Source organism: Thermobia domestica, chromosome 17 (assembly GCF_964235325.1).
Source record: "Thermobia domestica chromosome 17, izTheDome1.hap1.1, whole genome shotgun sequence".
Classification (NCBI taxonomy): Eukaryota; Metazoa; Arthropoda; class Insecta; order Zygentoma; family Lepismatidae; genus Thermobia; species Thermobia domestica.
In genome coordinates, this window is record NC_137470.1 from 88,596,977 (window position 1) to 88,614,876 (window position 17,900).

The 17,900-nt window shown below is 36.7% G+C and overlaps 1 protein-coding gene across 7 annotated transcripts in view; it reads left to right on the forward strand.

Annotated features, from left to right (window-relative positions):
• LOC145673820 (uncharacterized) overlaps window positions 1-17,900 on the forward strand; it is a 234,519-nt gene that overhangs the window by 55,341 nt on the left and 161,278 nt on the right. Inside the window, exon 1 of one of the 7 annotated variants that reach the window (XM_081743593.1) lies at window positions 12,822-13,180. The exons of the other annotated variants lie outside the window; for them this stretch is intronic. Within the exon in view, the coding sequence (XP_081599719.1) occupies window positions 13,034-13,180 (147 nt within the window). The 5' untranslated portion in view covers window positions 12,822-13,033. Of the gene's footprint in view, window positions 1-12,821; window positions 13,181-17,900 lie in introns of those variants that run through there. 7 annotated transcript variants of the gene reach the window in all.

The window sequence follows — 17,900 nt, forward strand, 5'->3', positions numbered from 1 at the left end:
TAGCTAAATTTCAGCTCAGTAAAATAAGGGCGTTATCAGAAATTTTTGCGAGCGTTTACTTGTTTTTTCATAATTATGTTCAATACCTATAAATAATAGGACATACCCAATTGTTCAGCTTGCTGCAGAGATAGTTCCAAGTTAAGTGTTAGCTTATTGAGACATGAACGTTGGCAGATGGCACTTCATCAAAGAAGTGAATATATTACATAATCCGTCTTTATTAAGGAAAAAATTAGTATGTGGATAAAATTTATTAAAATAAAGAATTTCAATCTAAATTTAGACAAAGGCAGCATGTATGGATAATGGGATTATATGATGAGTAACTGAAATCAGAAACGTTGATAAAAATTTCCGCAAATATAGTTTTGCACCGATATATCAGGGAGAGCGATAACAATTTTAAATTCTGGGTGTGGCAAAATTGTGGATACTACTGGAAAATATAAATGACAGCTACTGTTCGCTGCTGATTTTTCGTGTATTAATACCTCTTGTCTCGAATTTGCTACTTACAACTTTACTTCTTTGATGTTTCGAAAAAACAAAAACAAAAGGTATACTGTTGGGAAAATGAAGAAGAAATTAGAAGAGTGTAAGTTGAAGTTGTTCTGTGAAATTCTGATGATGTCTGCAGAATAGTAGAATAAGGAAATATAGAATTGAGTATAAATTAAACTACGTATTCAAGGCAAAGAACAAGTTTATTATTTAGATGAGCGTGAATCAACATATTTATGACATCTAGGAGTAGTTAGAGTATTGTCTGATGACATCAAATGTTTCGGAAGTTTTGAGATTCTTGGTCGCTGTATTCAGAAAGAAAAATATGTCTTTCATATAGAGATGCAAAAAAGCCGGCTTTTTTGAATCGATGGTTTTTTGCACATAAAAAGCCGGCTTTTTTTGGGAAGAAAACGAGAATTTTGGAAATTTTGACTTTTTTCATTTTCATGACTTTTCTATTTGAATAGCTTTCTTATAGTATACTCTAAAGTTAAATAAGATTTCATGACCGAAATACCATATTTCTCTCTGGAATTCACCATCATGATGGATGGAGCATATGTTTTATGAATTAAAGTAAACATACAGTACGTAGTTTTTGAGGGTAATTGTAGAGGATATTTAACTTTATTTTAACTTCTGAGTTATCGACATTTTTTTCTTCTCTACGTCATTTCTTTTCAGTCATCCGTGTTTCATTTCCTAGAGATTAGTACGCCTACTCTAGCTTCTAGCACATAAGTTAAACTTATGTTTTTCAATATATCCGTCAGAGCGTACGTTTGTCAATATATCTGTCAGAGCGTACTTCCACATTTTTGTTATACTGTAGCTGTGCAATGATTTAGCAGTAATCTTCCGGATACAACCTTGAATACAGTTTTATAGAAATAATCAGTAGTGGATTCAGAAAAGTATTTTGGGAGGTGTTTCTCTGCTTAATGTTTGTTTTTTCTAAAATTTCCTAATTTTTATTTGGGAGGAGCTTGAAGTTTATGAGTAAGGACATAACAAATATTTCGATTGTTTTAGAAATTCCGTAATTTTGGGGTACAGGCTTCAATCTGTAAGACATCCCCAGCCTAAAGCCCTTCGCAAATCCATCACTGCTGGTAATTAGTAATAACAACGATTTAAAAACTATAAAGGAAGTCGGCCAGGATTCACAGTACACGCACTATCTCTACATTCTAACTAACTAACTCTATGGCCTATGGAACCCGGAGGTTCAATGCCGCGTTCACAGAAGCTCTCCACTGACTTCTATCCTTAGCCAATTGGATCCAGTTTCTACTTTGTATTCCTATCTCTGAGAGATCCATCTTAATATTGTCCTCCCATCTGTGCCTAGGTCTTCCTAATAGTTGTTTTCCGATTGATCTTCCAGTCAAGACTTTGAAAGCGTTTCTACTTTCTTCCATTCTAGCTACATGACCTGCCCACGTAAGCTTCCTAGACTTGATGACTGTAACGATGTTTAGTAAACCATATAAATTATGCAGTTCTTCGTTGTGAAGTTTCCCCCCATTCCCGTTCTTGTGTCCGAATATTCGTCTCAGGATTTTATTTTCAAATACTTTCAGTCTGCGTTCTTCCCTCATCGCAAGCGACCATGTTTCACAACCATTCAGAACAACAGGCACGATTATCGTTTTATATATGTTAAGCTTTAAATTCCTCGACAGAATTCGCGACGACAAAATATTTTGAACTGAATAATAACACGAATTTCCTGATTTCAGTCGACATTTAATTTCTTTGTGGATATGATTTTGGTCTGGTAATATTGATGCTAGACATTTGAAAGTATCCACTTTGTCGAAAGTATTGGTATTTTAACGCATCCACAATTTGCCGTATTACGATCCCGGTGAACTTCCATGTATTTAGTTTTCTCTGCATTTACTTCTAACCAATGTCGCTGCAAGCGTTTAGTAAGGCCTATGCATTTCTCTCTATTGTTCTCCTATCATCCCCTATTAAATTTACATCATTAGCATACGCCATAACCTGGTGAATACCATTCAGCTCTAGGGCCTGGTTCCTATCTTTAATTTTCCTTATAGCGTACTCCGGAACAATGCTGAATAATAATGGCAATAACGCATCTCCTTGTTTCAGACCATTCTCGACGTTGAAGCTCATGGACAAGAATTTTTCTACTCGAACTTTACTCTGGGATTCATTTAACACTTTCAGCCCCATGTGTATCTTTTTGATACACAGTGAGGGTTTACTGATGGACCACGTGTATCAAATAGATACACATTGGCTGACAGTGTTCATAGCAAACTGTAGTCTGGTCCCGGGGTGAAATTTACTCAAACAGGGTTGGGGCTGAAAGTGTTAAAAACATTTTAATTAGTCTAACTAGCTTTTTCGGTATTCCGAATTCTGTAAGAATTGTACAATACTTCCCTCCTATCCGAGTCGTAAACCTTTTTAAAATCAATAAACAGCTTATGTACTAGGTAATATATTCCCATTTCTTTTCGAGGATCTATGGAATAGTAAATATCTGGTCGATAGTTGTTCGATTTCCCTAAATTCACACTGATAATGTCCAATAATTTCATCTGCGTATGGAATCAATCTTGTTAATATAATGTTAAGAGAAATGCTTCACTAATTATTACAATAAGTTTTGTCGCCTTTCTTGTGAATTGAAACAGCGATTGATTCCACTCTTCTTAAATGTAATAGTCTTTTTTTTAACAAAAAAAGTTGAATTCCTGTCGTTAAAAATTCAAAAACCTTCAGGACTGGGTCAACTGTGATGGTGGTTATAAGCCCAGGAAACCACACGATCAGATGAACGGTCTATTACGCATATGATCCATGAACAAAAAATTCGGTACTTGCCCGATTCTAAACAAGCTTAAGGAACAGTCAGTGCATTATAGAATTCGGAATTTTACCGATTTTGCAGATCCGAAGAACCTGATAGGTGGTAACAGATTATTACGTATGTGATCAATGAATGAAAAATTTGTTCGAAATATCCATACAATGTATATGAAAGTTAAACTTTAAAGTTTCAAGAATGTGCAGAACCATCCGAAACCAAGCTCTTGATGTGCAGCCTTTAAGATTATCATATAAATGTATCTCTCTCATGTTTTATTTTATTTTGTTTCAAAAATAGGGTGTGTGGTATTTTGAAGTAAAAATACTACATACAATTTTGCTAGTTATTTGTGTATCATTTTTTAAAAATAAAAGTACTTACTTTTGTCTATAAGAGGTTAAAAAATTATTACATCTATTGGTTAATCCTTCGGAATTCATAATGTAAATATGTTAAGAATTTTAAAAAAATCTTTTCGAAATTCATGGTTTATTTTAGGTTTTATATTATTACCTACATCAACCACTAATTAAATGAGATTTTGTGCTGTAGAGAAGCGAAACAAAGTCTGCTTTATCAATTTAATGTAATATTTTGAAAAAAGCCCAAAATTTCCCAAGCAAAAAAGCAAAGCAGAAAAAACCGAGTTTTTTTTTCCAAAACAGCCGGTTTTTTTTCCGAGCCCTTGCATCTCTACTTTCATACTTCCTTATTTTCCGTATTATGTGTGTTTTTTTTCCACTAAGTCCCTATGTCGTCATGCTGGTTATAATGTGTTTCTGAAGTTACTTATCGTTTTCTATATTGTACACTTGTAGATATATCAATGTAGGCGGCGAACCAAAATTATGGACCATAATTCTTCCTAGATCCCAAAGGACTGCACACTAGGGTGGAGCGAAAAATCAAACTTGTCCAATTAAAAAGCACTAGGTGTGTCAAAAGTTGTGTATTGACTAGTATAACATTCGTGAAGTTATCTATCAGAAGAAGAAGAAGAAATAAATAAGAATATAACATCTAAATAGAGAGGACTGAAACACTTATTAATCATTATGTGCTACCCTTCGTTTATTACAATCGTCGGTGTATATAGTAGCACATTTATGTTTATTTTTTACTGTTTGCTGTTTTAATACTACATTTTATTGTAAAAAGAAAAAAAGTTTTAAAAAACATTCGTGAATTTTTTCATAATTTTTGTACTTCATTCTCCGGAAGAGCGTTAAATGTTTAGTTTTTATGAAAATTTGAATTTTTTGAAATTATTGACTTTTTTGAATTAAAAAGCTACCCAATGAATTCGAACTAGGTGACAAAAGTTGCATAATGACTAGATTGATTACTCCATGATTTTAAAAATAATTTGCATCTTCATTCCCCGCAAGGGGCTGAAATTTTGCAGTTTTTGTAGTATATTATAAGGCATATTCTAGAGCATTTAGATGGCGCAACACTGGGTCATCAAAAATTCTCGAAAACTATAGGAAAAAGTTTAACCAATTAACCAATCGTCAATATTCAAGCGACTGAAGGAAGTTCATGGAAGAAAAAGACGTCAGAAACCTTAGCACAGATCAGAGATATATGTGAGATACTTGCAAAGCAATCTCTGCTGGTGAGTGTTCACCGAATCTTGCATCAAGAATTCTTGGAAAATTATCCCATGCAAGATGGATCAATACTGCCAACAGAGTGCTTATAGTGTACATAAGCATTACTGACCCATCTTCGAACTTGAGGGAGCTGGCTACATTCATCATGAAAGTGTATGCTCCGTTGTGCTTTTACCTTAAATGTAACTCGACTATCAAGGATGCTTCTCTGAACTTATATCGTACTGTAGCCTTTTCACTGTACTTAAGCAATGAACTGAAGGCCATTGTAGATAGGACAGTTCAGCGCAATGGTTTCTTCGCGCATCCGGAGAATTTACTGATATCTATGCTCGCCGATGACCGGAAGCATATTCGAGAGCTAGCTATGCGTAGAACTCTTGACTCAAGGTCTAAAAGCTCAAATCAAACACCTCCTGTACGCAACAACTTCAGTATTCCAGCAATACACTTTAGTGCTCAGGATTACATTGACCTAATCAACTGGCAGGAACGCGAAGTAACCGAGCCAACCCTGACGAGCCATTTGTTGGGGGAGGATCTACAGAAATTTGTAACAGAAGGTTCATCAGTCCTTCCGCCTGTTTTCCACTTGTCATACTCAAGCAGTCGAGAGGTGCGTTAAAACTGTACCGAAGCTTTTATCAGAGCAATACTTTTTGATAGGTCAATTATGCCCACATTCGAAAAAAAATAATCTGAATACAAACCAATGAGTTAGAGAGATAAATTCCAAAGGCAGGGCGGAAGAGATGGGAGGATGGGCGGATCTGGTGAGTTCTGTGTGGTTCTGGAAACCAGAAAAGAGCTGCATATCAAAAATAATTTCAATGCAAAACTGTTAAATTTACATAATGTATCTTAATATTATGCTTAATGTATTTTTAATATTGCTGTGAAACTGTATTCGGAAACTTGTTAGAGGTAACGAAGATGAAGGAAAACTAACTTTAAAAAAAATATACTAGTCACGCACAAGGCTTGACATCTAGTAGGATATTATTTGACAGTTCTTGAAAATTGTTAGCGTCTTTAGTGAATTTTGAGATTTACCATATAAATTCCAATATTTTAATGTCCCTGCGGGTAATAAGACAAAACACGAAAATTATTTTAAAACCATAGGTGTTACGGTAGTGAACACAACTCTTTCTTAAGTAGTGTGAAGTGTTTAGCGGATTTAAAACCCTTTTTAATATTTTAATTGAAATTTCGAAATTTAACATAAAAATGCATAATTTCAGTCCCTTGTGGAAAATGAAGATGTAAATTATTTTAAAAATCATGAATGGTGTTGTCAATCTAATCATTGTGCAACTTTTGTCACCTAGTTCGATTTCATTGATTCACCAGGTTATGCCGTATGCTGATGATGTAAATTTAATAGGGGGTGATAGAAGAACAATAGAAAGAAATGCAGAGGTCTTACTAAAGGCTTGCAGGGACATGGGTTTAGAAGTAAATTTAGAGAACAGTAAATACATGGAAATTCGTTGGTATCGTAATACGACAATCATGGATACGTTAAAATATCAAATAATATTTTTGATAAAGTGAATACTTTCAAATATCTAGGATCAATATTAACAGACGAAAATCATATTCACGAAGAAATTAAATGTCGACTAAAAGCAGGGAACTCGTGTTATCATTCAGTTTAAAATCTCTTGTCGTCGCGAATTCTGTCGAGGAATTTGAAGCTTAAAATATATAAAACGATAGCCTCTTGTTGTGTATGGTTGCGAAACATGGTTGTGTATGGTACTGAAATGAATATTTGGACCCAAGAGGAACGGGAATGGGGAATGGCGGAAACTTCATAACGAAGAACTATGTAATTTATACGGTTTACCAAACATTATTAGTGTCATCAAGTCTAGGAGGCTCAAATGGGCAGGTCATGTGAGGAGCCAGGATGGAAAAAGTAGGAACGCTTTCAAAGTCTTAACTGGAAGACCTATCGGATAAAGACCATTAGGAAGACCTAGACGCAGATGGGAGGACAATATTAAGATAGATCTCGCAGAAATAGGACTACAAAGTAGAAACTAGGCTAAGGATAAATGTCAGTGGAAAGCTTTTGTGAACGCGGCAATGAATCTCAGAGTTCCATAGGCCATAGCGTTAGTTAGTTCGGTTTAATCGAGCAGCTTTAAAAAAAAATCAATATTTTCAAAAAAATTCAAATTTTCATAAAAAAATTACACAATTTTAAGACCCTTGCGGGGAATGAAGTACAAAAAATTATGAAAAAAAAATCACGAATGTTATACTAATAATACACAACTTTTGACACCTTCGAATGTTGTGCTACTTCGTTGGACAACTTTTGATAAGCGACCCCCCGTTTCGCTCCGTCCTACTGCACACACGAAAATGCATTTTCTCTACTTTGTCATGGAGTAACGTCCCTAGTGTGTAAGAGAAATAGATTATCTGGACTTTACCACAAAACAAATATATAATTGACATATAGTCATGAGAAACGAGAAGAAAAGATGAAGTCAAAAACAGGAATAATAGGTGACCGATGATCCAAGCCTGTAAAGGCCACAAAGTCGATAGGATAGAAAAACACGCAAGCCTCATAGTCATACTTTCATGGTGTGGTCAGGAAGTCCAAGTAAGTGTATCGAGAAGCATTTTAGTATGGCTTCGAGCGTTAACACATCCAGTCTGTGAAAATTTATGTAATTTTTTGTAAAGAATCTGCGTTTTATTGATAGAGAACACACTTGCACGAAAGTAAGAAAAGTCTCAAAATACTGTATATCGCAGCTGTTTAATCTATATACTCTATATAAAAGAACAGAATTCACTGACTGACTCAGAGATTCACTCATGAGCACATCTGCGAAACTACTACGCATAGACTGAGATTTTGTGGAAATGTTTCCTGTGCATCCTGGGCTGTAGATAGGATGGGGGTTTGGGAAATGCATATTCTAAAGGGTTTGGGGATGGGCTTGGATGATCTTTGCCACTCACGAGATCTTCGTATTAGACACAGAACCTTACACGTTTCCAGCAATATAACACAAGTGTTATTAATTAATATATTTGCTCCTTTGAACAGTTTTGTTTTATTAACACACTTTAAATATTTCCAAAGCTATAATATACAAGTATATTAGAACATATATATTATCCAAATAAAATTACAACTCCTTCTCCTTTCGTTTCTGATTTTTATAATTGGACAGAAAGTAATACAGAAAGAGGCTAAATCTTCCAAATTAGTACTCCAGTATTTCACTCAGCGGGAGTCATTATGTAAGAAATTAATTTGGTGTTACATTATTTTATCTCTTAATATACAACGAGATCACACCACATATTTTATCTTGCATATATTTTCTGTGGGTACTAGGTAACATTTGCGGCGCATCAGTATAACCAACACAATTGTCTAATACTCCTCGGCGAGTACTGTAGCATTCTTTTTCTCTTAAGACTAGTTATTGCATTCTGTCCAAGGTCGCTATTGCCATTTAAATCCATGGCAATCTGTTTTAGCTCTAATTCTCTTATCATATATGGTGGACAAACACCGTGCTCGTGGGTTTTCTCGGGGTTCTCCCGTTTCCTCCCACTTTCTTCATTCCACCATTTCACTCATCTCTCATCACCACCGTCTCCTTTAGCCTAACCGTCATAACCGTGGGACGTAAAACTTAAAGATTTCATTTCATTTCATTTCTCTTATCATATAAGATATTGTTGTGCTTTTTTTTTTTTTTTGTTAGATAGATTAAATTGTATATAACAGTTGTCTGTAGTTCTTTCCTCCAATAAGCATGGTAAAATAACTTTAATTGATAAAAGTATTAATAAAATATCGAATTGACAGCTTTTCTATCAATTACTCTCCAACAGAGAAACAAATTGTTGCGTAAAAGAAAAAGTAAAAACAGGGATTTGTAGACTGTACCTTTTGCTAAACGTTCCTGAAATCAAAATCTATTTTGAATGCATATTAGCAAAACTATTATGTAAAAAAGAAAATAGTACGTTAAAAAAATTAGCCAGCACGGGTGGCGTTTGCTGCAAGCATAGACCCACCCACTTTCTGTCGTCAGCGCGGAGTGATACTATTCCTTGCAGTCTCCCTCACTCAATTTCTTGGAGGCGCGAAATACGAGTTCAGTTCATTCGGCATCGGCTGCTTATGTCACGTTCGGGAATCCTTTCCTCTGTTGGTAGGTGTGTAATCTCCGAATTCCAGAACAAATGCATAGTGTGTTTTTGTTTTGCTGTTCTGCAGTGTGTTTGTGCAGCTTTGGAGAAAGTGATCGTTGGCAAAATGCCATCTCAGAAAAGAAGAGCGGCCTTTATCTTTCTGCAAGAAAGAAGAAAAATCGAGGCGAAAATTTAGCTGCCTGGAGGGAACGAACATGGTAAGATGTAATTTGTAAATTTTGAAACTGAGTATTGACAAAATTTTCTTCTTAATTTTTCATTCATTACTTGAGTAGATTTATAATCAGATTTTTAGATAAGTCGTTAGTTTAAGATTTTGATTTGTAATTTAGTGCACCGAATACCCTAAACGTTGATGGATTTTTTTTTTTTTTATCAACTGGACGTCTTCAGCATAAAAATTCTGTCTTTCTTTTATCAACTATATCACTGTTATGTTTATCACTCATCAATAAAGACTATAAATATTTTGATACTTTGCCTATGCGAAAGAAGAAGTAAAGAGCTTGAGAGCAAATTGTGAAGTAGCCGGGAGTGGTCGCATAATTCACAATCCTTATCAGAAGGGCATTCTTGTTTTATAAATATTCTCGAGTCTGCGGCAAAGTAGCGACCGAAATCATTGTGGGAAAATCAAAGGAAAAACACTTTACTGACTAGAAAATCAGGTGGTCTAAAGAAGGTTACGAGAAATTCAGAAAGCTGGAGTCTTTATCCTTCCTAGGACATCACAAATAGGCTATAATTCTGAGTAAATTTTGTTGGTGCGCTGCAGATACATTCTTGGTATTGTCTCACCTATTACTGCTATTTGACTTTGGTTTCTCTTCCCGAAGATCATTTCGAAACCGGGCTAGTATTTAGTCAACGGACATTGCCGATGGCCAATATTATATACAGAAATGATAGGTTACGGTACCATGCCAATGATAATAGAGTTACCCTGGCAACAAATACTACTTTTTTTTGGGGGGTGGGGGGTGGGGGCGAGTACCACGTATCTAACATTACACGTGCCTGCAGCTATTTCTTTCTTTCTCTTTCTCTCTCTCTCTCTCCTTTTTTTTTTTGTTTTTGTTTTTGGTGGATGTCTCACTTTGCTTATACGAGAGATTACTAGCGCAACAAAAATTGTCTTGCATTTGAACTGATGTAGAAGGAAAACGGAACTTAAACAATGGAGACGGTGTTCTGCCCGAATGTAGGTCTTTAACCCGAAGATCTCTTGGCAAGGTGAGCCCATGGTGGTTTGCCATTACCTTCTATGGGATGATGATGACGTCCAAAGGACGGGATTTATAGTTTAACGTGGGACCCGAACCACTTGTGTCCCACGGAGAATTGAACCTAAGCACTGATTAAAATGCGACTAGCGTAACCACTCATCCACCGGGGACACTGTATAGTATGCAATTAACTTGTATTTTGCATATTTTTAGTGTTATATATTTTACTATGAAACATGCTAATATAAGGCAGAGGTAATATTATCAATAATTATAATTCTATTAGAGTAAAGCAGAAATCTCAGGGCAGCAACAGTCCCTATTGGCGAAACTTAAAATTTCTCCCTGAAAAACTATATTTGCCCATCTACTGTTAATGATGATTTCATATACCGGTAATAGAATTTTCACAAATGAGAATGAGAGTTCAATTAGCTTCAAATCATAATAGGCCAAAATTGTAATAATGGGTATAATAATAAATAACGTATGGAAGTTAGAAGTTTGCCCCAGAAACTCCCAGATTTGAAATCCGTTTCAACGCTCCAGGTTTCTAGGGGTGGCCACGGATTTATCAATGAAGACTGTAATACCTACTGATGGGCATGAGCGAGTTCGAGTGGGTTTTCTTTGAAACTCGACTCGACTTGAAACAGATATCTTTGACTCGACTCGAGAACTCGGCTCGAAAAATTTCCTCCAACTCGTCTCAAATTTGGGTCGAGTTTCGAGTCGAGTCGAGCGAAAACGAGCCAATTTGAGCTAAACCCTGTGTGTAGTTCCAAGTACTCTCCTCAAATGATGTGATACCACTACTACTACTACCACTACTTACTACTACTACTACTACTACTACTACTACTAGTAGTAGTAGTAGTAGTACTACTTCTTCTATTATTATTATTATTATTATTATTATTATTATTATTATTATTATTATTATTATTATTATTATTATTATTACAACAACACTGTGTATAACCATGAAAGGTAGGCAGTTTGTATTGAAATAAGTAAAACTAGTTGACTGTTGATCTCGGTCGTCGAAGAGTCTTCAGGAGGCAAGGACATCGGTCACGAGGTTCTGAGTTTGAGTTCCGGAGGAGCAAGTATTCGGGCTTGAGCCAAAAATTGCTAAAACTCATAAGCCGTCGGCAAACATGTTCAAAACTTCTCGGCCCGGGTTTAGGATTGTCAACGGCTCGAGCGGCTCGGCTCCTAGCTCATTCACTATCGAGCCGAACCGAGAAATGGCCCGAACCAACAGATCACCTAACGGAGCTGGCTCGAGCCAGTGGCTCATCCGAACCGAACCGAACCGAATTGAGCTGATTTCACATCCAACCGAGCCAGTTCGAGCCATCGACTCAGTTGAGCTGAGTCGAACCGAGCCGGCAGACTCGTTTCAACAGAGCTGTCTCGAGCCGATGGCTCATATGAACTGAGTCGGTGGCTCATCCCAACCGAGCCGGCTCGAGCCATCGGCTCAATTGAGCCAAGTCGATGGCTTATACAAACCGAGCCAATGGCTCATCCCAATCGAGCCAGCTCGAGCAGTTCGCTCAATTAAACCGAGCCGAGCCGGTTGACATTACTACCCGGATTGGGCTTCTGCTTGGGCTCAAAAATTCGACTGTAGAAGTCTCAGCTTTGATGGTAAGAACTACATACTTATATTGGTGCTCATGGCTTTTGAGGCTGTCTCCTTATAAAAATCTATTGTTGTCTTGTTATAGAAACGAGACACATTAAAAGTACCTCACAAGATGCACTAAAAGACGAGACGAGACGCACACCTGTCGTGAGCAACAATAAAAGTATTCCACATTACTGCTTACATTTCTGATGGCTTTCGCTTTCCAGTATAATCAGACGATGATTTCAAAACGAGCCGAACGAGCGAGTCATTTATCAAACTCGACCTCAAAACAATGACTCGACTCGGGAAAATTATATTTGACTCGACTCGAGTTTCGAGTCGAATCGAGTTTTAGCTCGACTCGTGCCCATCCCTAGTAATACTTGCCTCCTACCCCTTCCCGTAAAAAAATTGAGTTGTACCCTATCTTAGATATGTCGTACTTTTGAAATAAGGAAACACGTGTTTCTGTGTTTTCACATGTGTTTCACTGTTTCAGAATTTTAGGGGTGGTAACGCATTTATGGACACCCTGTATATAAATATAATAAACTCGATATATATTCTAAATATTGTGATATTTTAAATGAAAATTGGCGGCTTCAAACTCATTAATATATAAGGCAATATTATTTTATAACAGGTCTACCCCATCAACAAGCAGGATAGAGGCAGAGTCATCTCAAAACGACAAAATGATTGGAAGAAGGATCGTTGATTTTCAGCAAAGTCATGGACCCTTTGGATGTACTATCAGAGAACTTTCAAATGCAAAATGTGTAAATATACACAGCAGGTAAATTTAACATCGCAAAATAGTACCATGATGAATGTCAACACAGCTGCAGTGGCTGGAGCAATGTCAGTAGGCATAGGACATACCCAACTAAATGAAATTTCTGCAGCTCTAAATGTACCTGGAATGACACAAAATATGTACAAAAATTGCCATGATGAGATATGTGACAATTGGGAGAAGGCTGCGTGGGAATAAATGATGAAAGCGGCTCAAGAAGAGGCACAAATTAGTATTCAAAATGGTGAACTGGACACGGATGTTGTTCCAATAGTGTCTGTAGTAGTTGATGGATCTTGGGCGAGACGTTCATATAGAACTAACTACAATTCTTCATCAGCAGTGGTAAGTATTTTGACTGTGTTTTATAAACGTATCATTGCTTCGTACATCCTTGTTTTCTTCCCCGATAACTAATTAGGTCGGTGGCCAACATAGTAGACCTTTAACCTTTGTTTTCAAGCGTTAGTTCTGTAATTGTGTAATAGTTTTTTTTTTTTTTTTTATTCCCAATCCACGTGTTCCTGTCGTCGCAGGGGTGGATCCAGGACGGACTTCTGGGGGTTGGGGGTTGGAATTCTGCTACTTTTAAGAGGTCCAAACTCTGGGATTGGTTTTATTTATATATATAAAATAAGAAAGATTCCTCTGGGGGGGGGGGGGGAAATTGCCCCCCTGGATCCGCCACTGTCTTCGTCTTCCTCTTTCCAGTTTCCCCCTATTCTTCGAAGAGTAAATGAAAGGGAAAAAAATAATATGTTTGTTTTTCCTGCTCCCTCTTCAGTTTTGAGGGGCACCGGGAACCACGTAAGCTTCAGTTGCTATAGATAGAGCTTAGTTTCAGTCCTGTGTTGCTGGGGCAATTCACAGATTATAGTTTTTTTTTTTTTTTTTTAATTGCAAAAACATCTAGCAACAGATAGCAACCATAAAATAAGGGAACAAGTTTATTGTATGACACCCAGCAAGAAATGTTTGGTGCTTATAAGTAGGCCTATAGACGATGTAATGTTCGCAGCTTTATTCCCAAATTCACAAAGAAGAAAGAAATATATCCACAAAAGCGATATCGATGCGGATAATCGCGGCTACATCCACATCCGCGCAGACTTCTATTGGTAAGTTTTAGATCCTGGTTTCAAGGTTCCTGATCCGATCGCAGGTCCTGCGTGAGTTTATGGTGGAACACACCGTGCTCGTGTTTACTTTTACCTTGTCATGCTATCGTCTCCTTTTGTCAAGTAAATCTACAATAGCTTCAAAATTTAATGTTTCCTATACACTGTTAGTAACAGGGATTATATATAATTTCTCGTGTTTCTTACTACACATATTGTTTATGTTTGAACATATTGTTTAGTATATATTTAGTACTAGCTGTTATGCCCGTTCTTCGCACGGGTCAGATAAAATATCTATCTAACAAACTGAACAACAAAAGAACAATTAAACATTTCTAAAACTGGATTTATTTTTTGTGAATACACATCTGACAAAGTAGGTGTGTTTCCATTGGGATGGCTTTAATAGTAAACACGGTTTATACTTTATATAACCATTAACTAACCTGCTTTTAACCACAATAAAACCATTTACTACTAAATAAAAAAAAAACAACGTGAATGTAGACAAAACTATGGATTTCACACAAATATCGGTCATTTTCGATTATTTTTACATGTCTCGGTACCCTCACCCCCAGGTAGCCCCCTGCCCGCATACAATGATGGCTGAGTTTGAAAGTCATCGTTAATGGAAGTGTCACCATTGATCTTAGCGACTGCGAAAACTATGGATTTGACTAATATCCGTCATTTTGGATTATTTTTACATGTCTCGGTAAACCCCTTTATTATGGGCCCCTTCCCTAGCTGATGGGAACTAAATTTGAAAGTAAATGCTTTCTTGAGTTTCACCATTGAGCTCAGCGACCCTGAAAACTATGGATTTGACACTAATATTGGCCATTTTCGATTATTTTTACATGTCCCTGTATCCCTCCCCCCCGGTGACCTCCGGCCCGCATACAATGGTACCTGAATTTGAAAGGCATCACTAATGGAAGTGTCACCATTCATCTCATTGACCGCGAAAACTATGGATTTGAGACTAATATCGGTCATTTTAGATTATTTTTACGTCTCGATCCACCCCCCCCCCCCGATAACCCCCGGCCCGCAGCCAAAGGGTGAATTGGAAAGTTAATGCGATCTGAGTTTCACTATTGATCTCAGCGACCGCGAAAACTATGAATTTGACACTAATATCGGTCAATTTCTACTTCTTTTACATGTCCTGGTAAACGCTCCCCCTCCCCGAGAGACCCTCTTGGTACTAAATTTAAGAAAAAAAACTTCGTTTTGGTCTGGGGCCTGTACCAAGATATCCGTGGCCCAAATTTGGTAACTCTCGGTCTTCTCGTCTCGTCCCCAGGTCGCACACAGACAGACAGACAGACAGATACACACACACACACACACAATCTCTACATTTTATTTATATTAGATATGTTTAGTAAAGTAAAATGTTAAGTAATAGTTTTATTTTTATAACATATTATGTATTGATTTCTCTCCTTTTCCTAGGCCGCGAATGTTGGCTTAAGAACACGCAAAGTTCTCTTTTTTGGAGTTAGAAACAAGTACTGTACACTATGTGCCAGGAAAGAGAGAGAGAGAAGCAGACCTCCCGGGAGCTGATAGTTCAAATCATGATCATCTATGCTACAAGAACTGGACAGGGAGCTCAATTAGTACGGAAGCTGGTATTATTGTGGAAGGTTATAGGAAAAGTGAACTTTATAGCGTAAGGTTTGGTCGCCTAATCGCAGACGGCTATAGTAGCGTATATATATATATATATATATATATATATATATATATATATATAATGGAGGCAAGGTCTTATGGTAATCTTACAGTGGAGAAAATAGAATGGAGAAATCATCTTCTAAGAAACTATTGTTTCAAACTGCGAGAAATTGTAAACAGTAAAATTAATTGCGTTTTTCATAGACGGAAATTAGGAGACAAAATTTTGCGTCTTCGTGTTCGTGTGTGTAAAGCAGTTTAACATTGGATTAAAAAAACGGATAAGAGGAAGACCACTGAAATTGAAATGATTACGAAGGACATATTGAATGGACCTTACCACGTGTTTGGTGACCATTCAAATTGTGCAAGTTATTTTTGCGGCAAACCTGAAGAAGAGAATATTGTCTCCTCTTTGAAAGAATCAGGCCTTTTCTATGAAGTTATGAAAGCTGCGAACTTTCTTGCTGACCATTGCTTACGGTCGGCACCATGAGAAGACCGCATTGGAAGAAGTTGGAAAAGCAAAGAACGTGAAAATCCGAAAATGTGGCCTTTTCATTGACCAAAATTTACCGTATTTGGGAGCAAGTCCTAATAGACTCATTAAAGATAATGGGATTGTTGAGGTCAAATGTCCGTCTTCTTCCGAGAAAATGACTCCCCATGAGGCAGCATGTAAGGTAAAGCTCCATACCTTAAATACGATAAGAAACAATCCCAAATAATTTGGTATAAACAAGAAGCACGTGTACTATTACCAGGTGCAAGGGCAATTGCACGTAACAGGTAGAGAATACTGTTTGTTTGCTGTGTAAACACCCCTAGGACTTCATATTGAAACTGTTTTCAGAGACGACCAATTCTGGAAACAGGAAATGGAGCCTAAACTCAGCAAATTTTACTTAGACTGTCTCTTGCCTGAACTCATTGACCCTAGGTTTCCCAGGTCAATGCCAATTCGCAATCCCGACTGGATATTGCAAGCTGAGGAGGCGGTAAAGAGGAAAAAGGAGCAAGCTGGGATATCCAACATCACACAAAAGAAGAGACGAAAGAAAGAAAGAGATTCTGAAAGGTAATTAACTATATAGCCTGAGAAACCCAAAGGTTAGTCGTGATCATTTCATTGCTTTCTCTGCAGTAAAAGACCAAACTGATTCGAGTACGATTCCATGAGGTAATGTAATGTAATGTATGTTTTGTACTGTAAAGTTATGTAATTATGTTTTGTACTATGGAAATAATTGCGCATAATCTACTAAAAGTATGAAAATGTAATGTAACGTAATGCAATGTGTAGTATCCATGTATTCTAAGTGGGATGTAATTGTGTTCGATATACGTAATTAATATTGGCATATTTAATAATAAATATTGAAATAATGCAATGAAAAAATAATATAATGGTATCGTGTATAATCTACGTAAGAACAGTGGCCTAATGTGGGCATCATCAATAATAATAATAATAATAATAATAATAATAATAATAATAATAATAATAATAATAATAATAATAATAATAATAATAATAATAATAATAATAATAAATAAATAAATAAAATCTTAAAATAATACAATGTAATGTGTGTATGTACTCCGAATATAATGCAATTGTATTGTATATACCGGTACTGAATTTTGCCATAATCAACCAAAAATATTCAAACAGTGGAAAGTAATATAGTTGTGCTATGCGTTACCAGCAAAAGTAATAAGAAATTCTGCCATGACATAATTAGTATTATAGTAATGGATAGGAAAGCTAAATTTATGGTGGAAAGTAGGCTGGCAACTCAACCAGCTCTCCGTGCATGAATGGAACTCACCTTCCTGCTGGTCTAGTGGCTAGCACGTGCGCCTTTGGTGTACGGAATCCGGAGCTCGATTTCCAGTAGGAGAGCCGTTGTGTATTTTAACTGTCCTCGATGTTTCAGTGTTCGTGTCCCTGTTGTGTCCAGTAGCAGTAAGAAGAAGAAGTGAAAATAAGAAAAAGTTCACTTGGCGGGGGCTGGGATCGAACCCGGGACCCCAAGCACCAGAGGTGAACACTCTACCACTGAGCCACTGCGGCCCCCTTAGCTAAATGGAGTATATAGTATAAGCATTTTGTCTACATCTAGTAGGAGGATTGGACCTAGTTGAGGATACACATTCGATACTGATCCAAAGTTGATAAAAATTGAATTTTAAATCAAATAGTCGGACTTCATTGTACGGCTTGTAAATAAGTGTAGTAGATTTTAAGGAGA